Source organism: Amborella trichopoda, chromosome 10 (genome assembly GCF_054954075.1).
Source record: "Amborella trichopoda isolate Santa Cruz 75 chromosome 10, AtrichopodaSantaCruz75HAP2 v2.0, whole genome shotgun sequence".
Classification (NCBI taxonomy): domain Eukaryota; kingdom Viridiplantae; phylum Streptophyta; class Magnoliopsida; order Amborellales; family Amborellaceae; genus Amborella; species Amborella trichopoda.
This window is the reverse complement of record NC_142345.1, coordinates 16,126,624-16,154,608: the sequence shown is the minus strand read 5'-3', so window position 1 is coordinate 16,154,608 and position 27,985 is coordinate 16,126,624. Positions and strand designations below refer to the sequence as shown.

Genomic DNA, 27,985 nt, shown 5'->3' with positions numbered 1-27,985 from the left:
GCAGTGCTACATGCGACTTAATGACGTGCATACCCTTGTTGTGCCTCGGATTCCCACCGTCCCCAATTCCCAAGGGAAATTAACCTCGCCCTTCTTCAGTTTCCCCAAAAATTATGTCATCACCCATATTGGACTATAGGTCAAGGCGGGAAGAAGTCCGGCAAGGTCGGTAGTGGAGGAAGGGGTCTGAGGAATTCTTCCTCAACTGGTGGCTAAGGAAGACGATTCCTTCGGCGAGCTGACCTAGGTGCTTGCCATCTCCTGTCAGATCCCTGAGGGGGTCCTTGGACTGCCCTTTCGGGCTGGTGAGTAGTCCTAGTTTGGTGGACTACCTCACATTTCTGGGATTTGAGCCTACTTTTCTCTTGGAAGACTTCCTAGGGTTGAGAAGTCAAGGGCTCTGAAGGGTCCAATGAATGCTCATAGAGAGCCTATACTTGGGCTTTCTCTCGAACGGGAGCAACGGCTTGTGAGTTCTCCGGGAGAATGGCACAGACGATGTGACCTTCCTGGACTTTTTTCGTGACTATGGCTTCAAACCCGGAGCATTCTTTCAGGTCGTGGCCCCATACTTGGTGATACGGGCATCAGAGGTTTTCTGTACCCTGCGCAAGGCGCTTAGGATGCCCAGTGGAGTCACCAAGCTGGTTAGGTGCCTTGATCTTGTCATCCGGATCTAGATGATCTGGCGGCATGTATATTGGGTTACTAGTGAACTCGGGATTTGAGATTGCTCTCTCGGAACCTCGCTCAAGAGTTAGGGAAGATATATCAACCGATGAGAGGAATTTAAGGTGGGTTCAGGACTTACTCCAGCTAGCTCGCATGGGCAACCTCTTAAATCATGTTGGAAAGGCCTCCAGCTGCTTTAGCTGGCTTGGAATTGCCTCCCTTGACATGTAATCTCTTTGTTTTTTTGCAAAACACTACTATGGTTAATTTGCAAGATAAGTGGGCCAAAGGGGCCTACCCTTGTCTTAAGGCAATGCACATTCATGTGGTTAAGAATGTGAGAGGTTAGGATGATAGAGTAGAAAGTTCAAGCAAAGTTTGAAGAGAGAAGAAAACTTGATGAAGGGACGAGACTAGCTTGATAGTCGGACATTGATCGACTCGGAGCGGTAGCAAGACGGGCATGGTACTCAGGACCAGCACGTCGGCAAGACTACTCGAAACCAAGGCCAATATGGTGGTGCTAAGCTAGGTCAACCCTCAATCAATTGAGAAGAGGAGAGATCAAAGAGAAGGGACGAGACGACAAAGGGATAGGCTCCCAACGACAATGGTTATCACCGTTGGCATCATGAGAAGACTCTGCATCCCTTGCGAGCGGCAGTGGCTTCTGATAAGGCTTACAGTGATAGCTCCCACGTGAGGCACACGGCGTTAGATGTGGAATAAGAGAGAAACCTGTGGACGGTAATAAGCATTGTCGTTAGCACGTGAGAAGGCAATACATTGCTTGCGGACGGCGATAGCTTCTGGGAAGGTGCATGGCGAGAACTTCTTATAAGTCATGCGGCAATTACCTCTCGTGGGATGCACGGCGATGGGCGTAGGAAACAAGGAGAGCTTGCGCACTGCGAAAGGCGTAGAGATACGCAAAAGAAGCCTATGCGTCGCGACGAGTATTGTTGTGACCCTTTGCGGTCGGCGATGGATATCGCTGCCTGCAATAGTCACGCGATAGGGTGAAGCCCCCGCGGACAGCAATAGGCTTCACTGCTGGCTTTCCTCTCTGAGACGTTGAGGATACATCTGCGGATGGCGATGAGCAGCGCCGTTTGCAAGTCCTGCTGAGAGATAGAGACAAAAATAGGGGGAAAAAAGGAGCTCGCACATAGCATTACCATCGCCATGTGCGACTTGTGAGGCTACATGAGAGGCATCCACGACACTACCACTACTGTGCATAGTCTCTAAGAGGAGCTCAGACGAAGAAAGGAGAGGAAGAGAGAGAAGAAAAAAACAAAAAGAAGAGAGAGAAGGTTTACCTTGAGCCTAAGGGTACCGGTCCAAAAGTTTCTCTTACCTTACTCTCTCTCTCAAACATGACCCAACAATGAGAAGAAAGAGAAACTTTATTCAGTAAAACTCTCTCTTTGTGTATTCTGTGTGTGTGTGTGTTTTTTTCTCCTTTGCGTACAATGATGGTACGTGGTATATATAGAATTTGCCCCAAACATGGGTGGATGATCAAAAGTAACCCTAATTTCTTGAAATTAATATTAAATTGAATTAAAAAAATAGGGTGCAAAATGATAGAGTTTCCCTTTCCTAACAATTTATGAAATGTCGAAACAGTCCCTGTGTTGCCCTAGAACTTGTGTGATCTTGCATGGATAATCCGGAGTCGTTTTGATTCTTGTTTGATCGAAAGATGATTGTTTCTTGTAGGGCTCGATATGGCGATCGATTTGACACCAACTTCGAGTTATGGATTCTGTTTTTAGGGCACAATCATGTGAATTGAATTTTGGATGAATCTTGAAACTTTGGATCGATAGTGTGCTCGTTCCTTAATTTTTTTCTGTGATTTCTTCATTGGATCGAGGTGAGCATGTCGCTACGATCGCGGGGCAACAAACGTAGCTCGATTTCGTGCCCTAACGAAGGTTTTGCAGGTTTGGAATTTTGGTCGAAATCTGGAATTTTGGAGATGGAATTTGCAGTTTCTTTGTCAGACTTGTGTGCAAAATCCGACCATTCATCATACTCGAAGTTCGGACAGTGATGGCCGCGGACCTTACGCACATGATGGAACTGGTCTCACGTCGATCATGCTCATGAGCGGTGTGATTTGGTCGCTCGAGAGAGGCACGACAATGTTGATTTTCCTGCACTTTCTTCATGGATCAGCAATTTCTCTCTAGCTTTTCTCCGAGCTCGAGAGCCGTCACGGGACGTGCCACATATCGAAACGCTCATCTTGATGACACGAATAGGCTCACAAAATTTGGGCTTGATCCGACCTCGAACGAGTGAGATATGAGTGTCAAAATTTACTGGTCATGATTATCCCTTTAATGGTGTTGAGTTGTAGGGTAGCCGCACGGGGATAGCTTACGGCTCCTCCTGTTTCGCTCTTTTGCCTATAACGTTTTCTTGGGATGTTCGTTTAAGCTGAAATTTGACCTCTGATGGTTTTCAACCGTGCTGGATCCAATGGTGGTGGTCCCACAGCAAATTGAGACACCGAAAATGTAGCTCTAGTTATATGGTATGTTTCAATGTGCTAGAGGCTGATTCTATCAGAACTGTTTCTCAGTCTGCACAGCGTTCGACAAGTCGGATTGTGACAAAACTTGGCAAAAGACTTTTGACAGTCTTTATGAAGATCTTGACCAGTTATGGGTCTATTATGAGACTGTCGGGATTTCCACTGTTTGCTAGGCTTTTATTGAGCGGGGACTCATGATTATGAAAAATATCTTCCAACTATGTGTTTCAGAGGTTGAGTCATATCCAGCATTTTATTTGATGTTTCATGATGCTCGAAAACCTTAATAAGGTCATCTTGCATAAAAGTTAACATGGAAGTTTTTGCTATGATGTCATCTTCAAAAAAAATTTCTTTTTATTTTCTTCATTTGGTTTATTACCAACTACTGGTAGATCATCTTTTAGTTCATATATGATTCGATCTTGGATGAGGAGATATTTTCATCTTCCTCTTCTACATCCCAAAATTGTTTCCATTCAATTTTTCAAATTTAGAAAGTTCAGCCTTTATAGTTCTACTAGCCATTTGCTAAGTTTTGTGTGAACATCCTAATATTTTCTAAGTTCTAAAGACGCTAAATAAAGCACCAAAAATTTAATATTTGGTTAATACTTGTACAGAAAGAGCTGCAATTATTTCATAAAACAATATCAATTATTAAGTGATGCCTTAAAAAAAATTGAAATAGGCAATTTCTCAATCTATAAGTAATTACTAAGAATATCAAGGATAAAATTCCCCCTTATATTTATTTATTTGATGTGCAAGAGCAATATCAAGGGTGTGTGAGCCCTTATAATAGAAGAGCAAATATCAAGTATGAGATTCTATAGAAGACAAATCAATTTCAATGTCACACCAAGGCAGTAAGTGCATTAATTGTATTCAAATAATAGCAAAATAAGTCTTCTATAATTATTTTTTTTAATGGAAATATCAGCAATATATAAGGCAACAAAATAGCAAAATATGTTTCAACCCCCTATTCTAATATTTTTATTTATTTTTTTATTTTTTAAAATATAGAATATCAACAATACAAAAGCAATGAGCAAAATCAAAATCTTTAGGTCATTTGTTATCTCATTAGGGACTGTCGGATACAGACAATTTAAAATAATGGATCCGTACCAAAATCAACTCTTATAAGTAGGAGATAATATAAATCAACACTTAGAAGGGTTTGTAGGTACGCAACAAAGTTTGGAAAGAGAACACGTGGGTTAAAGGTTTGTGATGGGCAGGCATAAATATTTGTTCTTCTTCTTGATATTGATCGAAGAGAGAGAGAGAGGGAGCATTTTGTGGTATGCTCAAATATGCGCTTCCTCTAACATTGAGTTATCCAAAACTCTCCTTAACCCCTTCAAACACGCTTAAAAACAAACAATTGTCCACATTTGTGATCATCAATACAACATGGGATCCAATTCCAAACCCCTATTGTTGTGGATGTTGCATAGAGTTCCAATCCCAAACCTCTATTTTTATGGTTGTTGCAGAGAGTAAATCAAAGTAATCAACTACCCCTATTTTCGTGGATGTTGCAGAGAGTAAATCAAAGTGATCAACTACCCCTATTTTTGTGGATGTTGCAGAAAGTAAATCAAAATGATCAACTAAAAAAAAAAGGCAGTTAATCCCATAACATAGTATTATATATCCATATCACAACGTATCAGACAAAGCAAGAAACAGAACCGTAATAGGAGCCAAGTCACCGTCACAATTCAAACACTAAACCAAACCCATAAAAAATTGGATAGAGGTGATTTGAAATTTATTAATACAAAGGGAGTGCACGCATACTTATCCTTTAATTAATTAAACAATGTGAACCAAGATAACATTGTGAACCAAGACAAGATAGCAGCAGGTGATATTTAAAGAACAATTTATGCACAAAAAATAAATTGGGCATATATAGTAACAAACAAATCACTTAAGCTCTATCGTTAAAAAAATTCAGAGTAAAAAAAAAAAAGGGGAAGATGGACCCTGGCTCTGATACCAATGATAGTAAATATTGATGGAGTGTGGATGAGATTAAAACCTAAGATCAGAGAGGAGGTGCCGTGAGGCTGGTGATCGCAGAGCCTGGATTATAGGAACCCCCTTCACTTTTAGAGAGAGAGAGATAAACTACCTAGGGAGAAGACGAGGTTAACAGTTGTATTTCTCCAACGGATCTCTGAGCAAAAAAGAGGGGCTCCCTAATCTCAGGGATATCCATCCAACGTTCATAAAAACATTGGACCATATAAACATTTGATATAACTTTAGATAATTGTAATGAAAAGGATTCCCTCAATTGTAGGCAAAGACACATAAAGCTTCACAGCCATAGGTGTCAACAAAAAATTTGGGGCAAATGGCAAAATGTTACCCAATTAATCAATTAAAACACTTAGATTTTTTCTGAATTTCCAAGGCAAAGCATATATTGTTTTGCATAATGCAATATATATATATATATATATATATATATATATATATATATATATATATATATATATATATATATATATATATATATATATATATATATAGGTTGCAACCTTACTTGTAATAATAAAGCCAATAATCTGCACCATCCATTTTATTTGGATGGTATAGATTTGATAATATGTGAAACAATGCACCACTTTTTTATATTTTTTTAGAAAATGCATTAAATTTACACCCCAACTAAAATAATCGGTGGATGGTGTAGAACATTTTTCTTTACATTTTTATGTTTTTTAGGTAATTCAGTGGGAGAAACGTGCCCCTACTGTTTTTTCAAGTAGATTAGGAGTTAACTTTTTTTTAAAAGAATTAATGAGTTGGTGTTAGTGGTGAGAATTGAAACCACAACATCGTGACTAGGGTGTGAAGTACTACTACCATGACCCCAACCCCTTCACCTAGTGTAGAACATTGTAAACTTACTTTTTATATTTAATGTGGTCACTTTATACAAACCCGACCCCTTAAAATGTCACTCGTGATCATGTCTAATTTTGTTTTTGTGTTTTTTAAAATACTCCCAAATTAGATCGGATAGTTCTAATACATTTGTTGCAAGAGATGAAACTGGTTCAAAACTAATAACTATAAGGAAGCAATGTAATTTGGAGCTATTAGTTTTTTGCTTTTTTACTAAATAGTCTCTATGTAAACTTTTCCAAAATACATAGACTTGAATTGCTATTTTTATGCTTTTTATAAATAGTTTTGGATTGCTTTTATTCCGCACAAAAAGTATGAATAAAAGTGGTTCGGAACTAATAGTTCTAAATGGAAGTATTTTAAAAGAAAATTAAAAAATTGAAGAATAATCATGAACGTACAATTTCAATAGAGTGAGGTTATTTTTAGGAAAATTGTTTCATGCGGGCTGGACCGCATTTCTACAATATTAAGCCCCAAGTTTTAAAGCATGAATCTTAAAGATGGATGCAAATAGGTGGTCCATTTATAAACAATTGAAACTAACGGTCCAAATGTTTTTTTAATAAAATTACTATTTTTAATTTTCAAAATTTATTTATTTTTTCATATTCATGATTTTTTTTTTTGGGAGTAAGCTTATTCATATTCATGATCTCCATGTTAGAGATTACATGACCTTAAAAATTGAGAGATTACACGACCTTAAAAATTAAGTACAAAAATAGATTTTTAAGAGGTGTCCCATTTCTACGTGAACTCGTAGAAACCATGTCTGCTCATTACAAGGACTTTAGAACAAATTTTACAAAAACAAATGTCCGTGTCAAAAGCACATGAAAATATCCAATAGAAATACCTTCCCCTCCTCCAAGAATTCCTTGCACTTATTAGAAGGTAATTCTCATTTGTGCCCCCATCACATGCACTCGTGTGCTCCGACCCACTGCCATCGGCATGGTGTATACGGATCTCCAAGGGCAGCGCCACCACATCATGCCCCGGCCGCGTGGCGAGGTCATCCTCTCAGCCATTGCCATCGGCAGCCCCCAACTGTTGATGTTGAGCGGCATCGGGCTAAACCACAGCCTCATCAGATGGGGCATCCCGGTCGCCCACCACCTCCCAGCCGTCGGCAACGCCATGAGCGACAACCCCCGGAATGCTCTCTCCTTCGTCACTCTTGTTCGCCTCCCACTTTCCCTCATCCAGGTCGTTGCCATCACCACCAATGTCTTTCTAGAAGCCACATCCAACTTCCTCCCCTTCACCCCCCGCTCCTGCTCCTCGTTCTTGCTCTTCGGTATACCTCTATCCTACTCAACATTGCTTCCGTTATAGCGAAAATTTTTAGCCCCCTGTCGAGTGATTCCTTATGCCTGGCCTCCTCAAATGTCTGCGACAATCCATTGGTGAGGTTCAATTACTTTGAGGAGGGATTGGATTTGCAGAGGTACGTGGAAGGGGTGAAGTTGGTGGCTAGGGTTCTCAGAACGAGTGCAATGGACCAGTTCAAGTTCCCAAGGCAGCGTTTCGGGGAGAGGGAGTTCTGGTACTTGGACGACGTGCGGTTGCCGGCCAATGTGAGCAACGACGATGCAATCGGTGAGTTCTGCTGAAGAACGGTGTCAACGATATGGCATTACCATGGGGGTTGCATTATGGAGGAGGTGGTAGATGCTCAATGGGGTGCAGGTCATCAGGGACGTTGATGGCTCCACCTTCTCGCATTCGCCCTGGACCAATCCTCAAGCCACGGTCATGATGCTCGACCGGTTAAGAAGTGCTCCCCCTCTCTCTCCCTTTCTAGCAGGTGATATTTTTGTCAATGCATTTCCCTGATTAGGTACGTGGGAGTGGAGATGTTGGAGGAGCGAAGGGCCAGCGACAGAGACACAAAGAGCATAGCGTGAACGATGATTTTTTATCAAGAGAGTTTCCACAAGGTTGCAAGCTTAAACAATCCAATTAAAGAGCACCTTCAAAGATCATACCATATAATATTGATATAAAATATTCTTAGGATTATCTCAAAAGGTATTTGCATATCTAATTATAAAATTTTAAACTCCAAAAATGGTTAAAATCATGCAGATATATAAACATATGAAAATTTTAAAAAATTAATAGTCTAGATAATGTATTGTAAATTCACTATTTTTGTGACTCAAAATCCTTTTTTCTTTCATAATCATACATCTCGATGTATTTGTGCCTAAGTACGCATCCATCGGTCCCCTTGCATGCACATTAGAGAGAGAGGCTTAGGCTTGGTGGATCAAGACTAGGGTCTAAGGCTCAGGTGTATGGTTAGGTAGGTTGGGTTGAGGTATGGTGTATGGGAACTTAAGGAGTATAGGGTAGGCTAAGGTACAAAGGAGACTATGGTATATGGTATGGGGTGGGGTGTAGCGGATAGTCTAAGGTGTATGGTGCTCTATAGTGTATGAAGTAAGGTAAGGTTTAGGAGATAAATTAAGGTGTATGGTGCTCTAGGGGTATTCTCTCTCTAGGAAATGTTTGTCTCTCCTCTCATCTTCGTCTTGAACTTGAATGCAAAGTGAAAATAAAATGCTAAGAAATAAAAAATCTCACTCTAAAATCTCAAGTATTCAAGAATTTTATTGCCCAAGTTACAAATGACCAAGAGAGAGATTACAAATAAGTGGGTTTCCTTATATAAAGGAGCCACTAAACAAGGGTGGAATGCTCAAAAGTACTCAAAATTGTCAAAAAATATATATTTTATGAATTAAAATATTAATCCTATTTTTTGGACCAAATGACCAATCTCGAAAATATTAATCCTGTTTTTGGACCAAATGAATTAAAATATTAACCCAGTCAAATATATCACCAAGTTTCACAATCATGGAGTTTCCTGCAATCCAATGAATAGCTTTTCATCAAAGATTTTAGCCATTTTCAAAGCTTGTTTAACCTTTTGGAAATCGCCATGGAGGTCCCCAACTGCTAGCAACTGAGGTTGAAATGGGTATGTGGATTTTTGTTGCTGTTGTGCTTTTTGAGGAGAGAGAAACAATCCACCCACTGTGAAGTCTGACAAATGTGTTCATGAAGTTAGACGGAAAGAGGGGCACGTTTTAGCAGATGGGTCTATTGGATTAGAGGTGCGGAGGTTGAAGAGATGGTGAATGTCTGATCAAAAGAGAGAGAGAGGCAGAGGACAAGAGGACAGGTAGAGATTGAGTCAAAATTAAACAGAACACGATCCAACTTTGAATGAAGCTAGATCCATTCCAAATAAGAAAACATTTTCTTAAATGGGGGCACGACTCAACTTTAAATGGGATCGCGTGTTGTCTATGGGGATCGCGTGTTGTCTATGGAAGCGCGATCCTAATGAACATGGGAACACAATATCATTTTACATGAAACGCGTTCCCATTAGATAAAGACCTCAATCCCGCTTAACTATAGTTGAATCTAGACTCTAATCTAATAAATTGCAGTGTGATGGTAGTGGTTGTGTTGGTAATGATAAGGAGAGCCAATTTGATTTTTTTCGCAGTTCAAAAGAGAAACTCAAACTAGAACTCTAATTATGATGGAAAAGCAATAAGGGACCATTTACAATTCAGAATTGATTCACATGTCAAAAAGCAATCAGCCAAAATCAAATGGGGGAAAAGACTTTAAGATGCGCACAAAGTGTAGCTTTGCTTAGAAACAAAAAGTGCCTCATGCTCCCGAAACAAGAAACCAGAAAAAGGACGTAGTTCTTAGTTTTGTTTGACTTCTGTCTCTTTCCGATTTATTCTCTAAAAAAAATAAGTGTGATATCCTTACTACTCTATCAAAGAATGTGTCACTATAATAGTATAGCTAATACAATCGCACTTATCTTCTACGGAAATAAATAAATAAATGGCTAACACATAAAAAACAAAAAGCCAAAAAAAAAAAAAAAAAAAAAGGAAGGTGAGAAAATGGCATCTTCTACTTATACCGGATTTTCGTATAAATTCAACGCTCTTACTCAAAAATCATGGTTCACGCTAGAAAGAGAGAGAGGGGGAGCTCTTTTTTTACTAGCCCAGCATCATGACCGTGGCTTGAGGATGGGTCCCGGGCGAATGCAAGAAGGTGGAGCCATCGACGTCCCTGATGGCATGCACCCACTGAGCGTCAACCACCTCCTCCATAACGCAACCCCCATGGCAATGTCATATCGTCGACACCGTTCTTCAATAGAACTCACCGACTGAATCGTCGATGCTCACATTGGCCGGCAACCGCACGTTGTCCAAATACCAGAACTCCCTCTCCCCAAAACGCTGCTCTGAGAACTCGAACTGCTCCATTGCATTCGTCTTGAGAACTCTAGCCACCAACCTCACCCCTTTCACGTACCTCTGCAAATCCAACCCCTCCTCAAAGTAATTGAACCTCACCAATGGATCGTCGCAGACATTTGAGGAGGCCAGGCGTAAGAAACCACTCGGCAGGGGGTCAAGAATTTTCGCCATAACGTAAACGATGTTGAGTGGGATAGAGGAATACCGAGGAAAAAGAAATGAGGAGCAAGAGCGGGGGGTGAAGGGGAGGAAGTTGGAGGCAGCTTCTAGAAAGACATTGGTGGCGATGGCAACGACCTGGATGAGGGGGAGTGGGAGGCGAACAGGAGAGATGAAGGAGAGAGCATTCCGAGGGTTGTCGCGCATGGCGTTGCCGACGTTCAGGAGGTGGTGGGCAACCGAGATGCCCCATCCGATGAGGCTGTGGTTTGGCCCGATGCCGCTCAACATCAATAGTTGGGAGCTGCCGATGGCACCGGCTGAGAGGATGACCTCGCCACGAGGCCGGAGCATGGAGTGGTGGCACCGCCCTTGGAGTTCTGCATACACCACGCCGATGGCAGTAGGTCGGAGCACACCAGTGATCGAATGATCCTTGTCAAAAAAGAGAAGAACGAATGGAACGCCTGCAAGTTTAGGGAGAAGGTAGAATCTAGAGAGAGAGGGAGAGAGAGGAGCAAAGATCGGTTGGATGTCTTTTAACTCAAGAAACAGAGAAATGGTCGTGAAAACGCCTGCTAGAGAGAGAGTGAAAACAGAGAGCAGTAAAGATCGTGAAATGCCTGTTAGAGAGAGAGAGGATTAAAAACAGAGAGTAAAGATCGAGAAAATGCCTTTGAGTGAGAGATTAAAAACAGAGGAGTAAAGATCGTGGAAATGCCTAGTAGAAAGAGAGAGAGATTAAAGATAGAGGAGTAAAGATCGTGAAACTGCCTGTAGCGAGAGAGAGAGAGAGAGAGAGAGAGAGAGAAAGATTGAAAATAGAGGGGAGTAAAGATCGCGAAATTGCCTGCTAGAGAGAGAGAGTGTGTGTTAAAAAAACCTGTAAAGAGAACCAAAGGGAGTAAAGATAGCTTAAAATGCCTGTAATTAATAATCGGAGCAAGATTTAAATTCCGATGAACGTTCGAGAGAGAGAGAGAGAGAGAGAGAGAGAGAGAGAGAGAGAGAGAGAGAGAGAGAGAGAGAGAGAGAGAGAGAGAGGGGGGGCTAAAGATCGATCAATCTGCCTGTAAATTACTGCATAGAGACGGGGAGAAAAATTGTCTAATATCTTATTAGAGAGAGATAAAGAGGAAGGTGGAGATGCGCTACAATGACTGTAATTGATGAGAAAGAGAGAGGTAAAGATAATCGCTGTAATTGAAGAGAGAGAAGCCGGTGAAGATGAATTAAAATGACAATGAAGAGAGAGAGAGAGCTGACCTGGTGAGGTTTCAATTCCTCCTCAAGTAACCACACCAAATGCATGTTTTAGAGAGAGCAAGAGAGAAATGCTTGTTTCTTGGATCTTGAATCTTGAATTCTGGCTCTCCCCTCTTGAATCTTGAATCTTGAATTCTCGATAGCGGGACGCCCAAACCGTTTCTCTCTGTTTCTCTCTCTTACAAAACTATTTCTCTCTCTCTCTCTCTAGAAAATGAAAACTATACTGCACTCTCTATGTAACAAAAGAACGTCTCTCTCTCTTACAAAACAATCTCTCTCTCTCTCTAGAAAATGAAAACTATGCTGCACTCTCTCTCTCTAGAAAATGGAAACTATGCTGCACTCTCTCTCTTACAAAACAATTTCTCTCTCTCTCTAGAAAATGAAAACTATACTGCACTCTCCCTATTTAACAAAAGAAAGTTTCACTCTCTATCTCTGTAAAAACAATCAGAATTTTGCTCTCTTTCTCTCTCTAGAATATGAAAAGGACACCAACTTTGGTCTATCTCTTGTTTTCCGCCTAACAGGACTCCACCATCTTTTTCTCTCCGTTCAATATCATTTAGCTTAACAGTAAAAAAAGTCCTAAATAAAAATCCAAGTTTAAAAATATAATTGAATTTCATTACAAAATAAATCATAATCATCCGCCGCACTATGCCTCCTCCGCGTCCCGTCGAACGTGGACCCCCCGATCTTCATACCCTCCACGTGGTCCAATCTAAATCCATTGAACCGCGTAACATTGGCCTCCAGCAATCCGTCCTCAAAGCCCGCTCCACCCAATGGTAGGACCGGTTCACCAGGCCCATAACCAGTAACCGGGCTTCCTGGGCACGAAGAAGCCCGATCCGGTCCGTGTGGAGAGGGGCAGAGAGAGGAGTAAAGAACTCTGCTGTAATGGCAATGAAGCGAGAGAAAGAAGATCGAATGATCCTTGTCAAAAAAGATCGAAGATCAAATGGAACACCTGCAGGTCTAGGTAGAAAGCATAATCTAGAGAGAGAGAAAGATGATCCAAGATCGAATGGAACGCCTGCAAGATAGAGAGAAGATTGAATGGACCGCCTGCAACTCTAGGGAGAAGGCAGAATCTACAGAGAGAGAAAGAAGATGGAATGGAACCCCTGCAAGAGAGAGAAAGAAGATCGAATGGAACACCTGCAAGCAAGAGAAACAAGATCGAATGGAACGCCTGCAAATCTAGGGAGAAGGCAAAATCTAGAGAGAGAGGGAGAGAGGAGCAAAGATCGGTTGGATGTCTTTTAACTCAACAAACAAAGGAGAAATGGTCGTGAAAATGCCCGCTAGAGAGAGAATGAAAATAGAGAGGAGTCGAGATCGTGAAAATGCCTGTTAGAGAGAAATTAAAAACAGAGTAAAGATCGAGAAATGCCTTTGAGAGAGAGATTAAAAACAGAGGAGTAAAGATCGTGAAACTGCCTGTTAGAGAGAGAGATTAAAAACAAAGAGGAGTAAAGATCATGAAAATGCCTGTTAGAGAAAGAGAGATTGAAAATAGAGGGGAGTAAAGATCGTGAAATTGCCTGCAAGAGAGAGAGATAGCAGGTGTAGATGAATTAAAATGACATTGGAGAGAGATAGAGAGAGCTGACCTGGTGAGGCTTCAATTTCTCCTCTAGTAACTGCACCAAATGCGTGTTTTAGAGAGAGAAAGAGAGTTTCTTGGAGGTTGCAGAGAAGGGCATGGATTGTAAGCAGCAGCGAGAGGCTTGTTGTCGCGAGGGTTTCAAGGGTTTGAATTGGGAAGAGACGCAAGAATTCTGGCTCTCTTCCCTCTTGAATCTTGGGTCTTTCTCTCTCCTCACATTTCCACCGCCCATCTGAGGAACCAGAGCTGTTGGAATGATAACTGTGGTTCCAAGCATAACCAAATAGTGCTGGAAACCGAGTAGAATCGCGTCCGCTGCAAAAAAAACAAAGAGAAGGAACCAAGTGAGAGAAACACCAACAAATGGAGAAATTGAAGAGCAAGAGAGATAAAAACATCGTTTCTCTCTCTAAAAACGGAACTTGCGCCAATAAGGGCAACTGGCAACATAGTGCCAGAACAAAACTAACACCTTACACTACTCTAGGATTAATTAATGAAAACCTACAACATAGGTTAGCAAAACCATCATGAAAAAATATATCTAGTTTAAATAAATTAGACATTCATGTTAACTTCTTCATAATAAATTTAACAGGAATTGAGTGGTTAGCAAAAGACAATGTCACCATCAAAATGACGCAATGCACTGTTATGAGCAGTAGTTTACATAAGATTATTAAAAACGTAAAAAATATGAGCGGAGTTTAGGCAAGGGCGCAAAACCGGTACCTAGGCAAGGGCGCAAAACCCGTACCGATACTCTCTCAGAACTAGTTCAATTTCATTTGATTACCAATTCTAATCGCCCATTCTTGTTTTAGATCGACGGTTTAAAACATTACATGGAAGACTCACCACCAATCTTTAACGAGCGTTCAAATGGAATTAATGATCCCGTTTTTGGGAATAAATGAGGTGAATGAGCCAAATTTCGATTGTCGTAGAATCAATAGATGAAGTTGTATTTCGATTGTCGTTTTTAGTTATGGGGTTTATATATTTTTTGTAATATTTTAATATTTTAATATTGTAATGGATTTTAATTAAATTTTTTATTTTATTATTAAATAAAATTTCTCGAAAATAATACAATGTATATTTCTATTTAAAATTTATTGTAATATAAATTATAAATTTATCAAGTAATTAATTTTTACAAATACAACAAGTTATTAATTTATCTATTTTAATATATTTAACTTAAATATATTTATTACTTATAAATATAGTTAAATTGCTATTTATAAGTTATAAATTATAGCCTATAAATATATACGCAATGATATATATTTATAACTTATAACTTTTAAAATTTAAATTACTTTTTATAACCTATAATTAGAACACTCTTGAAAAGTAGATTAAGAAATCTACCTGACTTAAACAATATAATATAAAAAACTTTTATTTTTCAACTTCAACCCAATCAAAGCTTAAAATTCCTGCACCAATGAGTAACACATGTCCCTTTAAACTCTATAACGAAATAATATATCGAGTTTAAATAAATTCTACATTCATGTTAACTTCTTTGAAATAAATTTGACCTAAGTTCAGTGGGTAGCACAATATAATGGCAATACAAAAAAGACAAATTGCACTACTTTAAGATTATTTTTTTAAAAAAATATATAGTCCTACATGACCACAATAAAGAACTTTGATTTTTTATGTTTTAGGAAATCCAATGCACATGCCCTTTGCAACTCTATAATGAAACAATATGTACAATTCAAATAAATTTTATATTCATATTAAGTTCTTTAAAATAAATTTCACATAAGTTAAGTGACTAGTACAATATAGTGCAACTACAAAAATTATGTAATCCATTGTTCTAACCAGTAATTTACAAATGACTAGTTTAGAATAAATGTGATATTGGGTGAGTGGGTAGTATAACATAGGGTCACTATAAAAATCACGTATTGTAATATTCTAAGTAGTAGTTTACTCAAGATTGATATAAATATCCATATGTTAATTGAAACCTTAGCAAGCAACATAGGGCCACTATACAAATCACATATTGTAATATTCTAAGTAATAGTTTACTCCAGATTGATATAAATACCCACATGTTAATTGAAATACACTGTTAGGAGATTACTTCATAGATGTAGGATGGACACGAGTTACTTTAAATGATCTAGGACTACCTTCATACACAAAAATAGCTTTTAAATAACATAGAACGTAGATCATGATTAAGAAAGAAAAGATGCATTTATAGAGAGAGAAAAAAGATAGAGTGATATTGTAATTGAAAAAATAGATCTACTTACACAAAGAATTTCGAGGGAGAAAGGGCATGGTTAGATATAAAAGACCTGTATAAGTGATATGCTCTAGATTTTGTTAAAGAGAAAAGACATGGTTAGAAAGTTACTTACTATAGATTAGACACAAATCACATACAAAGCACATGCACTATGCTAAAGTTGTAGCCTAGTGAAAAACTGTACCATATTAATAATTAGGGAAATTATCGCTAATATACCTATATTTTACCATAATCGAAAAAAAAAACCCCAACTTCAAAACCTCACCTACACGCTTTCTCACAATTTTTAACTTTTTTTGGACCAAAATAATCTTCACGATAGTCCTTTTACCGTAAAAAAACATTACGGTAATTTAAATACCATAATAAGTTGAAGGAGTATTACAGTAATTAAAATACCGTAATACCTTTACAGTAATTTAATTACCGTAATAACATTACGGTAATTTAAATACCGTAATAAGTTGAAGGAGTATTACGGTAATTAAAATCAGTGTTCGTAAAATCGGCCAGTCAGAACTGGAAACGGTCGGTTAGACCGGTACCGCTAGGGTGCCAATCCCGGTTTTGGCCAGTTTTACGGTACATGTTGCAACATACGTATTCCAGATAAAAATCCGCTAAAAAATCGGGCGGTTTTTTAATAACCGGTCCGATTAGGCGTTATAACGGGCGATTTGGTGATATAACGGTATAATGAAAATAACGATCGTTATTTGTAGCAGAGCCCATTATTTTGGTAGAACCCGTGATCCACCATTTTTGCAGCCTTTTTTTATGCTTTTTCTTGCCTTTTTTTTTTTTTTTTTGGCTCAATTATTGTACTCTACCTTCAAATATTTTATAAATCCATAATATTGAATAAAAACTCTAAGATTAAGTCGTTTTTAGCGATTTTTATATGTGTTTTTTAGTGTTCTTGAGTTTTTTTTATGAAAAATCCGCCAATCTAAGGATTTTGGTGTGGTTTTCCATTTTTTTTGGATAAAAATTAGCGGATTTTAATGATTAACGAGATACCTATCATTCTAGACTCCTTATTTCATTGAAATTGAGAGATTTGGAGCACGATTTTGAGATTGAAGCAAGCAAGGCAAGCTCGAACCCGATTTTTTTTAAAAAAATTTCTTTATCTTGCAGTATTTTTTAGGATTATTCAGATAATATTTGACTGATATTATTTATTGTATTCAATGAAAGAACGGATTTGAGAACAAAAAAAAATATTTGGAGCTCGATTTTAGGAATTTAGGGTTTCTTGAATAAAAATTGAAGAAATGCATATTTTGTGAATTGTTATCTGAGGTTTAATCCTCATATTCTTTTTTAAAAAAAAATTGAATCAATGGTGTTTACCTGGTTCTAGAGCTTGCACTTGCATTTGATGGTTTTTCCGTGTATTATTGATGAAAATGTGTTTCTATTCTTGTTGTTTGATGGCATCATATTATGTTGTATGTATATGTATTTGCTGATCTTCTAAGAAAAATTTCATGTTCAATTGATGGATTATGTTGTCTGCATATAATTTTTGGTTTTTGTTGTTTTTTGTTGGAGTTTTCATGAAAGGAACCTATTACCAACTGCTATACAAAGGCATTGCCTTCACAGTTGCAAAATCACAGACTGCTAAGTGTTTTCGTTTTTCTATTCGGTAACCTTGTGCTAGACTGCTTATGATAAGTTGAGAATCACAAACTGAAGGAAGTCTCAGTATGTTGACCTCAATACAACTGTTTTCCATCTTTTACATTGTTGTCTATGGCTTGATCCATTGGTTGTAAGAATCTTATTTTCATCATAAAAGCCCACTGAAAAGGCCTAGAACCTTGGTGGATTGTAAATGCAGCAATATCTTTAATTGCAGAAATGCCTGAGGAGTTTTGCTCTCCAATGTACATCTTTATGATGAGATAACGAGTTGTTTGAAGGGAATAGAAAAGCTAGCAACGCCAAATGAGAGTTGAAATAATGCAAAGGCAGCAACATAAATTTGGAAGATTTAGAAAAAAAAAGGAGGAAATCTTGGAGTTGAGAGTAAGAGAAATGGAGTTAGGCTTTGTTCATATGATCCTTCTCCTGACCTGCCTTTTGAATTGAAAGAAATTGACTTTATCAATCAAGTCTTGGTGAACAACCTTTTAAAAAAAACGAAAAAAATAAATACAAAGAGTATAATATTCATCCCACCGCACAAAGATGTCACAATCACTTTTAGTAATTCTTTGTACTTTTTAGAGCTTTGAACCTAGTTAAAGGCACACTCTGGACCACCTAATTAGACACTGAAATTTGTGGTAATTCTCTTCACAAAATTGATAAAGTTATGTTAATTATAATAATCAAGACCTCAATCATTCAGTTCAATCGTATACTTCTAAAACTCGGTCTCAATGTTTAAACCCATTTGTAATGCTTTGGTAACATAGTTTTGATGGTCATTTCTCACTGTTAATCTTTTGTGATTGTTTTCACAGTTAATTTTCTAAGATGACCAAAGTTTCCATGTTGTTCTGGTGCTAAACATTAATGGCACTTTTTTTTTGGCCTCGAGTTACTTTGGCACTCATCAATACTAGTCTTCATCATATAATGTTTGGAATGCAGTCATTATTTTTTAGTGCGCAAATGTGCAAGCACTTTTTGCTTTTTTCTTTATTTATATACATGTAAATTAATCTTTGTTGTGATATCGCCATGCGTACAAGGTCCCCTTGGAAGAGTGATATTCCAAATAAATATTTTTTAATAAACTTTTATGTTCTGGACAATTTACAAGAAAGTAATAAGATGAGGAGAGGAGATGTGACGTGGCAGTATGGCACAAAAGTTAATGACAAAAGAAGAGTTCGATGTAATTTTTATGGCAAGGAAATGGGTGGTGGTATTTATCGTCTAAAAGAACATCTTGCTTGGATAAAGGGTAATGTCACCGGTTGTAAAGAAGTGCCAGCAGATGTAAAACAACAAATGTTAAAATTAATTACAAAAGGAAAAGGTAAAACGGTACAAAGAGAAAGGGATGCAGAGGAGATAGGGAGGGGGTGCGAAAGTCCAATAGATGAGGAAGACGACCAAGAAGTAGAATTTGAGGCAAAAATAGAACGAGCTAAGATTGCCAGTCTCCAAGAGCATAATTATAGACAAATAGAAATTCAAGAGATATATGGGAGAAGGGATGGTGCATTCAGCAGCAGTCAACCTCAAGAACATGTAATACCGGGTAGGGGAGGATGTGGGCCTTCATTGCTTAAATTCACATCTAGTAGATTGAAACGTAGTTTCTCTAATCACCCATCCTCGTATAGTCGGCCATCTACTACTCAACGACATGAACCCATAGATGTCCGAATAATGACCCGTTGGACTTGATCCCCACATGCCACAATATCATCAAAATAAAATAAAAATTTCGTAAGCAGGTGTATTAATAGAAAAGGTGAAAAAGATGATTAGCATATTCTGGTATGCTAATGTACTACCATTTAATTCTACCAACTTAGACTTCTATCCATCGATGGTAACTTCTATTGCTGAGGCAGGGCCGGGTGTTAGAGGTCCAACTGCGAAGGAGCTTGCAGGGTCATGTTTAGAAGCTGTTGTTCATGATGTCGATAAGCTTATATCACAGTTCAAAGTCTGTTGGACATGTACAGGAGTGACCATCATGACTGACAGTTGGAAGGACAACTCCCATATGTATCTTGTCAACATTTTAATAGGTTGTCCTAGGGGCATTGTTTACCACTCTACCATTGATTTATCAAGAAAGAGACATACTGAGAGACTGATATGTGCACACTTAAACAAAATTGTAGATGAGGTTAGGCCTGAAAATGTGGTTCAAGTAGTGACTGATAATGCTGCGAACTACAGAAAAACAAGCTTGTTGCTACTGTAGAGAAGACCCAATCTTTATTGGACTCCTTATGCTGCCCATTGTGTTAATTTGATGCTCAAGGAAATAGGGAAGCTGAGGGTTAAAACGTGTATTTTGAATAGCAAGTTGATTGCAAGGCTTATATACAATCACACGTTCCTCCATGCTTTGATGAGGGAGGATTACATGCGAGAGATTGTCAAGGAGTCCACTACTAGGTTCACTACAACGTTCCTTACGATACAACCGTTATTGGTCCACAAAATAGGATTGAGGTCAATGATACGCTCTAATGAATGACAAACTGATAGAGCAGCAATGAGTCAACTTGGAAGGCAGGTTGAGACCACCCTTCTCGATCGAAGGTTCTGGGCTCGATGTAACAATGTTGTTTCTGTAACTAAACCTCTAGTGTGAGCGTTGAGGTTAAGTGGCTCTGATGATAAACCTGCAATGGGGTTTTTGTTCGATGCAATGAGATGCGCAAGGGAAGCTATTAGATAATAACATATGGACTAAAGAGATATTGGAGATCGTTGATCGTAGGTGGAGAGACCAACTAAATCGGGATATCCATGCAGCAGGTAATTTATTATTCATTATCGTAATTCATGATTCTTTTTCAACTTCGAGTAAAGTTACCGTAATTAATAATGTAACAAACCATATGCATGATTCTTTCTTAATCCAAAAAATTTGTACTCCAATGCCACTTTTGATGTGGGGGTAAAACAGAAGAGGGTGGGGGTGAGCATGAAGGCTGGAAGAGTCTAGGAGACTTTGGCCAAGGGGGTACCACGGGAAATGTTCCTGATTAGCGAGGGGGCACAACTGCGGCATTACAGACTCCTCCAAGTTTTACTCAGATTTTTTGCCTACTAAACCTTGATAGTGAAACACAACAGTACAATGATCCCCCTCGCCACTCTCATTACTACTAGCCATTGTTAGTTGGACTTTGTAATTTCATTAATTGAATTAATGTGAAATTATAAATTGTGTTGCATATTTCATAGTATTCACATATTAAATTAAATAAAAGTTGTTTCAAATTTTTTTTATAAGATAAATGTATGCAATATAATAGTATACACGTAATATGAGCTTTTCTAATTTTAAAAAAAAAATTGAATTTTTTTTAATGTTTTTTTACCTATTTTTTTTAAAAAAAATCTACTTGACCGGTTTGTCCGGTTAACCGACCCAATTAGTCCGGTTCCGGTTCAAACCACTCCCAGCCCCAAAACCAGTTAACCGTTCCGGTTTGATTTTGCGAATTGATATAAATGCCCACATGTTAATTGAAACCTTAGAAACATAGGGCCACTATACAAATCACGTATTGTAGTTTACTAAAGATTGATATAAATACCCACATGTTAATTGAAACCTTAGAAGGTGGATTAATCATACACTGTTAGGAGATTACTTCATGGACGTAGAATGGACACATTTTGCTTTAAAGCATCTAGGACTACCTTCATACACAAAAATAGCTTTTTAATAAAATAGAACATAGAGCATGATTAAGATAGAAAAGATGCATTTAGAGAGAGAAAAAAGAGATAAAGTGATATTGTAATTGGAAAAATAGATCTAGTTACATAAAGAATTTTGAGGGAGAAAGGGCATGGTTAGATATAAAACACTTGTATAAGTGATATGCTCTAGATTTTGTTAGAGAGAAAAGACATGGTTAGAATACCCACATGTTAATTGAAACCTTAGCAAGAAAAATAGGGCCACTATACAAATCACGTATTGTAATATTCTAAGTAGTAGTTTACTAAAGATTGATATAAATACCCACATGTTAATTGAAACCTTAGCAAGTTGATTAATCATACACTGTTAGGAGATTACTTCATGGACGTAGAATGGACACATGTTACTTTAAAGGATCTAGGACTACCTTCATACACAAAAATAGCTTTTTAATAACATAGAACATAGAGCATGATTAAGATAGAAAAGATTCATTTAGAGAGAAAAAAGAGATAAAGTGATATTGTAATTGGAAAAATAGATCTAGTTACATAAAGAATTTTGAGGGAGAAAGGGCATGGTTAGATATAAAAGACTTGTATAAGTGATATGCTCTAGATTTTGTTAGAAAGAAAAGACATGGTTAGAAAGTTACTTAATATAGATTAGATACAAATCACATACAAAGCACAAACTATGCTAAAGTTGTAGCCTAGTGAAAAACTATATCCTATTAATATTTAGGGAAATTATCGCTACTATACCTATATTTTACCATAATCGAAAAAAAAAGAACCCCAATGTTTCGAAATCTCACCTACACCCTTTCTCACAATTTTCAGCTTTTATTGGACCAAATAATCTTCGCGGTAGTCTTTTTACCGTAAAGAACATTACGGTAATTTAAATACCATAATAAGTTGAAGGAGTATTACTGTAATTAAAATACCGTAATACTTTAAAGTAGTATTACGGTAATTAAATTACCGTAATAACATTACGGTAATTTAAATACCGTAATAAGTTGAAGGAGTATTACGGTAATTAAAATAACGTAATACTTTAAAGTAGTATTATGGTAATTTAATTACCGTAACATTGTCCACTCCTCATTAAAAGTACACAAAAAATTTTCTACTTTTTTGGGAATCTACTATCGATTTACTCCATCGACAAAAATCCATGCTAGCTATATTTTTCAAATCTCAAATTTTTAGGTTATAATCTCTACTACTTATAGAATAATTTCAGCAAAAGAAATTCTCCAAGTAAATTCTTTTGTATATTAGAAAAACCTAACACTTCAAGATTGAATAGAAACTATTCAATTTTCAAAGAGCTAGATTTAAGTGTCATAGAACTCGCAATTCAATTCTTTCAAAATAATTTAGTAATTTTTATATGGTTCTCAAAATTTTATATCAAAAACAATATTAAATAGTTGTTTTTTAGCGAGGGAGTAGATCCACATCGTCCTTCCATGGGAACATGGATTTTTTGAAAAATACTGCTCCGAAGAAGACTACCGTGAAGGGAGGAGAGGGGTAGCGTTGATATTAACTTCAGTTTGAAGCTTTTCAACCAATAGGAGTTTGGAATTGACCAAGAAAGTATTACAATAATAAGAATACCGTAAAGACTTCCCCATACATTATGGAGTTTGGGGTTCTAGGGGTATTTTCTCTCTCTAAAATATATTTCTCTCTCCTCCCATCTTGGGTCTTGAACTTGAAAGCAAAGCAAAAACACCAAGCCTAAGGTTTAGAATTCTCAAGCTTTTCTCATTAATTTCCAACACTGACAATGGAGATCAAGAGAGAGAGTTACAAATGACTTAAGTTCCTTATATAGACCAACCACAAAAGAAAGGTAGAATGCTAAAAAATAACCAAATTGTCAAAAAAATACACATTTTATGAATTAAAATATTAATCCCATTTTTTTTATCAAATAACCAAAATACCCTTAAAAACTTTTCAACAAAAAAACCCATCCCTTCAGGAGGAGCATCTTGTCATTGCTAGGCCTCAAGAGCTTTTTCGGACGTTTACGGTGGCAATTTAAATGATCAAAGTCTGTTGGAAAAAATCTTTAAACAATTCGCCCGAATTGTGTTTGATGGAGACACATTCGCTAAGGGTCATTGATCTCTCTTTGGTCCTGTGATATTGCTTAACAAAATGTTGAAACAACTCATCCGGAGTTTGATTCAGGTATTTTGATACAACCTCTCGGAACCATGTTAAAGCTTTTCTGGAGAGAGTGTAGTGAAACATGGCCTTGAAACGACGAGGTTTCTCTTCAAGGGCAGGAACAGTCAATAAGTAAGTAATGATATGATTTTCAGGATCACCTTTCCCGTTGAACTTATTTTCAAACCGAGGGAATTCGAAACCCAGAGGAAGATGCTCGACATCCTTAAGAACATCCTTGATGTAAGATCTTGGAGGAAGTATATTTAGAACTCCAATCTTTAGCTAGGGTCTCTTTAAATGTGGTAAATTCACCTTTCAACTAGGCGAGCACAACTAACTCAAGGGTATTAACCTTAGAGGTCTGTTGGTTTCCCATAATTGATGGCATAATTTGTGATGCAGGAGATGCATCAGATATGGGTTACACTAGACTAGAGGAGGTGGGGCCTACGAGATGATTGGAGGATAGTATGGGTAAGTCTGAGAAGCGACCTAGATTGGAGGAGCCGGAGGTTGATAAGCTGGTGTCGGGGCCTAAAAATGGACAGCCGGGGCCTGGTGCACAAGATATCCCCGGTATGAGTGACTAGAGGCTGGAACTAGAGCCAACTGGTATGGCTGACTTGGGGGATACAAAGTTGGCTCCTATGATCGATGGTATAGAACTGGGCAGCCTGAAGAGGTTGCACCGGTGGATGACTATACATGACCTGAGGAGGGTGAGGTTTGGATTGATTATGGGATGAATGGTCTTGTGGTCAAGCCGGATCTATAAGAGTTGGAGGATGAGAAGATTGGCGATGCCGAATCACCGACGAGGTGGAACTCACATGACTTTGTTGGTCGCAGGCTAAAGAGGTTCTCTGATTCTGACCTGACTGATGACTCAACAAGGGCAACACACTATTTGAAGACATTTTTCAACACCATGGATCCCCGATGCGGAATAAAATGAAGAAGTCGGTCAATAACGCCCGACAAACAATGGAAATTTTGATGGTCTCTGACCCCATAACTGGTCAAGATCTTCATAAGGACTCTTAAAAGTCTCCTGCCAAATTTTGTCACAATCCGATTTGTCTAGGGGAGTACATACTGAGAAACAGTTACAGCAAAATCAACCTCTCACACCCTGAAACAGACCCTTATAATTGGAACCGTACGTTCAAGTCATCAAACAGCCGTGGGACCACTGCCATTGAATCCGACACGGTTGAAATCCCTCAAGGGTCAAATTTTAGCTTTAACGGACACTCTAGGAAGAAGTTATGGGTAAAAGATCAAAACAGGAGGAGCCACATATTATTCCCTTGCGGCCACCCTGCAACTAAACTCCATCAAAGGAACTGTCACGAACAGTGACTTGCGACGCTCATATCTCACTTGTCTTGAGTTAGATTGTGCTCAAATATTGTGAGCATGTTCGTCTCGTCAAGACTGGCGTTTTAATATATGGCACGCCCCGTGACGGCGCCTGAGCAAGGAGAAAAGCTAGAGAGAAGTTGTCGATCCGTGAATAAAGTTGCAGGAAATCAGCAGCAACACACCTCGCTCGAGCAGCCAAATCAGGACCTCACAAACCCGATTGACATGAAACTAATTGCATCATGTGCGTAAGGTCCATGATTATGACTGGTTTAAACCCCGTGAATCATAAACGGTCAGATTTCGCACATGAAACCGTTGGAGTGGTTGTAAATTCCTGCGCCGAAATTCCAGATTCCGGCCAAAACTCAAAAGTAGTGAAATCTTCATCCGGACATGAAACCGAGCAGCGTTTGTTACCACACGATCGTGATGTCATGCTCAGTGTGATCCAACAAAGAAATCACGGAAAAACATCAAGAAACAAACACATTATCGATATGAAGTTTGCAAGATGCATCAAAATTTCAAGTCACATGATCTTGGCTTAAAAACACTATCCATGGCTCGAAGTTGGTATCAAATCGATCGCCATGCCGAGCCCTACATTAAAAAAATCATCTTTTGGACAAAGGGGACCAGAGTAACCCCGAATCATCCATGAAAGATCACACACATTCTAGGGCAACAACATGAACCGTTTTGGGATTCCATGAATTGTTAGGAAGGGCCAAATCAGTCATTTTGCATCCTATTATCTTATTTTATTTAGATCAATTAAATCTTAATTTTCAACAATTAGTTTTAATTTTGATCAATCCTCCCATGTTTGGACAAAACTCTAAATATATCATGTACTATCGTTGTACATAGAGAGAGTTTTGTTTAATAAAATTTCCATCTCTTTTTATTGTTGGGTCAAGTTTTGAGAGAGACAGAAAGAAGAGAGAAAATTTAAGGTCGGTACCCTTGGGCTTAAGGTAAATCTCTTTCTCTCTCTTCTTTTATTTCCTCTCTTCTTCTCTCTATTCTCCTTCGGCCGAGTTTTTCTCAGAGGCCGAGTACGGCAGTGGCAGTGCCGTGCATGCCTCTTTCTTTCTTTCCATGTGATTACGCAAGTCGTGCATGGTGATTATAGCACCATGCGCGAGTTTCTTTCCCCCTCTCTTCGTTCATCTCTATCTCTCAACAAAGTTCGCAGACGGTGCTGCTCATCGTTGTCCGCAGGTGTATCTTGGCGCCTCGCATAAGCACAAAACGGCGCTGCGTATTGCTGCCCGCAGGTGTCTCATCCCGTTGCACGTCACAGACGACGATGCCTATCGCCATCCGCGAAGGCTTGCGGCAATACCTATTGCCATTCGCAGGCTTCTCTTGCGTCCCGCGCCTATTGCAGACAGCGATGCCTATCGCTGCCCGCTAGCTTGTCTCTTACACTTGTGCCTATCACAGACGGTGATGCCTCTCGCCGCCTGCAAAGGGTCGCGGCGATGCCTATTGCTGTCCACGAGCTTCTTTCGTGAGCTCAGTGCCTATCGTCCTCCGCAGGCTTCTCTTGCATCCCACGCTTATTGTCGTGCACTTCACAATAAGCTATCACTGCCCACGGAGGGATGTGCTGCCTTCTCATGTTGCAAACGTCGTCTGAAGTTCGTTGCCTTCCCCTTTCACCGTGAGAAGCAGAGTTCAACGCTCTCTAGGGTCCGCGACACTCTTACTCCACAGCCATGGGTGCGATCTTAATGTCGTCGAGACCCTCCCTCTTCGACGTCCTGCACCTTCTCTTCGTTCTCCTTTCTCCTCATTCTTGCTTGACTAAAGAACAGACTCAGTCTAGCACTGTCATAATGGTCTGGCTGTCGAGCAGTATTGCCGTCGTACTGGTCATGAGTAGCATGCCCGTCTTGCTACCACATCAGATTAGGACTGTCATATCGACATTGGTTTTGAGTAGTATTGTTGTCTCGTCTGTTTGAGTTACTGTGCCCCATCTTGCTACCACTCCGAGTCGATCACTGTACTGGTCCAACTATCATGATAGTCTCATCCCCTTATGAAGTCCTTTTCTCTTTTCTTTCTTTATTCGAACATTCTTCTTCATCACCATAACATCTCATCTTCTCTGCCATATGGATGTGCATTGCCCTATGACAAGGGTAGGTCCTTCAGCCCACTTGTCTTGCAAGTTAACCATGATAGTGTTGTACAGAAAACAAGGAGATTGCAGGTCAAAGGAGGAGATTCCGAACCAGCTGAAGCAGCTAAGGGCTCTCCGTCGTGATCTAAGAGAGCTCCCGCGCGAGTCAGCCTGAGTAAGTCACGGACCCAGGTGAAGTTGGTCCTCACCTCACGAATAAGATTTCTCTCTCACTAATTGGACATCTGCCCTTGTTCTGTGAACAAGGTTCCCGAGATAGCGATTTCAGGTCCTGGGTCTTATGAACCCGAGACATGAGTCACCTGATCATCTAGATCCGGGGAGGCGAGATTGAGGCATCCGACCACACGCCTCAAGAAAGCTTTGACCTTAGGTAAGTTCTTACGACACTCGGTTGGAAGGGACTCGTAGTCCATATAATTGTGTAAGGATGAACCATGAGGAATAGAGGCATGGCTTGACGAACTCTTAGGTTTAAGTGAAGATGTCTTACTCTCTAGTTTTCCTTGGTGGCTAGCCTTGCTTGAGTTAGATTTAGAAATTTGTGGGAGGTGTGCCCCTAATTGGGCAGTATATTCTTTAGACATAGACTTAGAAGATGAAGGTGGGTTCAACACTGATTCTTTAGTTTCGGGTCGAATGCTCTAACTGTTTTGAGTAGCTCGAGCTATACAAACTTGCTGCACTCCACGGTTTGGCTTGACTACAGATGGGTTAGCTAGGCTTAGCCCTGAGTGTGGGATTATGGACCCACTGAAACACGATATCGACTGACTTGAGGCAGGGTAGACCCAAGGACCTGAGCCATAAGTTCTTGTAGGTCTAGTCATTTAAAGGAGTCTAGACAATGTAGTAAACTAAATAAGTGAGTCACCATGAACTATGGACATAATTACAAGACTATGCACAATTTTTTCTTGAATTTTATCCTCTTTTTTTTTTATCTAAGAAACAAGATAAAGATACAACTTCTAAAAGAATTTATATATATATATATATATATATATATATATATATATATATATATATATATATATATATATATATATATATATATATATATATATATATATAATAAAGGATGTTTCTAAAGAAGATA

At 38.7% G+C, this 27,985-nt stretch overlaps 1 protein-coding gene across 1 annotated transcript; it reads right to left on the bottom strand.

Annotated features, from left to right (window-relative positions):
• Positions 1–9,901: 9,901 nt before the first annotated feature.
• Positions 9,902–13,948, bottom strand: LOC18438829 ((R)-mandelonitrile lyase-like). The gene is made up of 2 exons (XM_088850189.1): positions 13,521–13,948; positions 9,902–11,012 (listed from the first exon to the last, which is right to left on the bottom strand). The coding sequence occupies exons 1-2, from the start codon at positions 13,912–13,914 to the stop codon at positions 10,363–10,365; spliced, it is 1,044 nt and encodes a 347-aa protein (XP_088706315.1). The 5' UTR covers positions 13,915–13,948; the 3' UTR covers positions 9,902–10,362.
• Positions 13,949–27,985: the final 14,037 nt, after the last annotated feature.

What these genes read in the sequence shown, in the direction of transcription:
- LOC18438829 (XM_088850189.1), bottom strand. Translation starts at nt 13,914, where the DNA reads ATGTTTTTATCTCTCTTGCTCTTCAATTTCTCCATTTGTTGGTGTTTC. An exon ending in AGAAATTGAAGCCTCACCAG is followed by an intron (nt 11,013 to 13,520) that starts GTCAGCTCTCTC and finishes TGGTGTATGCAG; the next exon opens with AACTCCAAGGGCGGTGCCAC.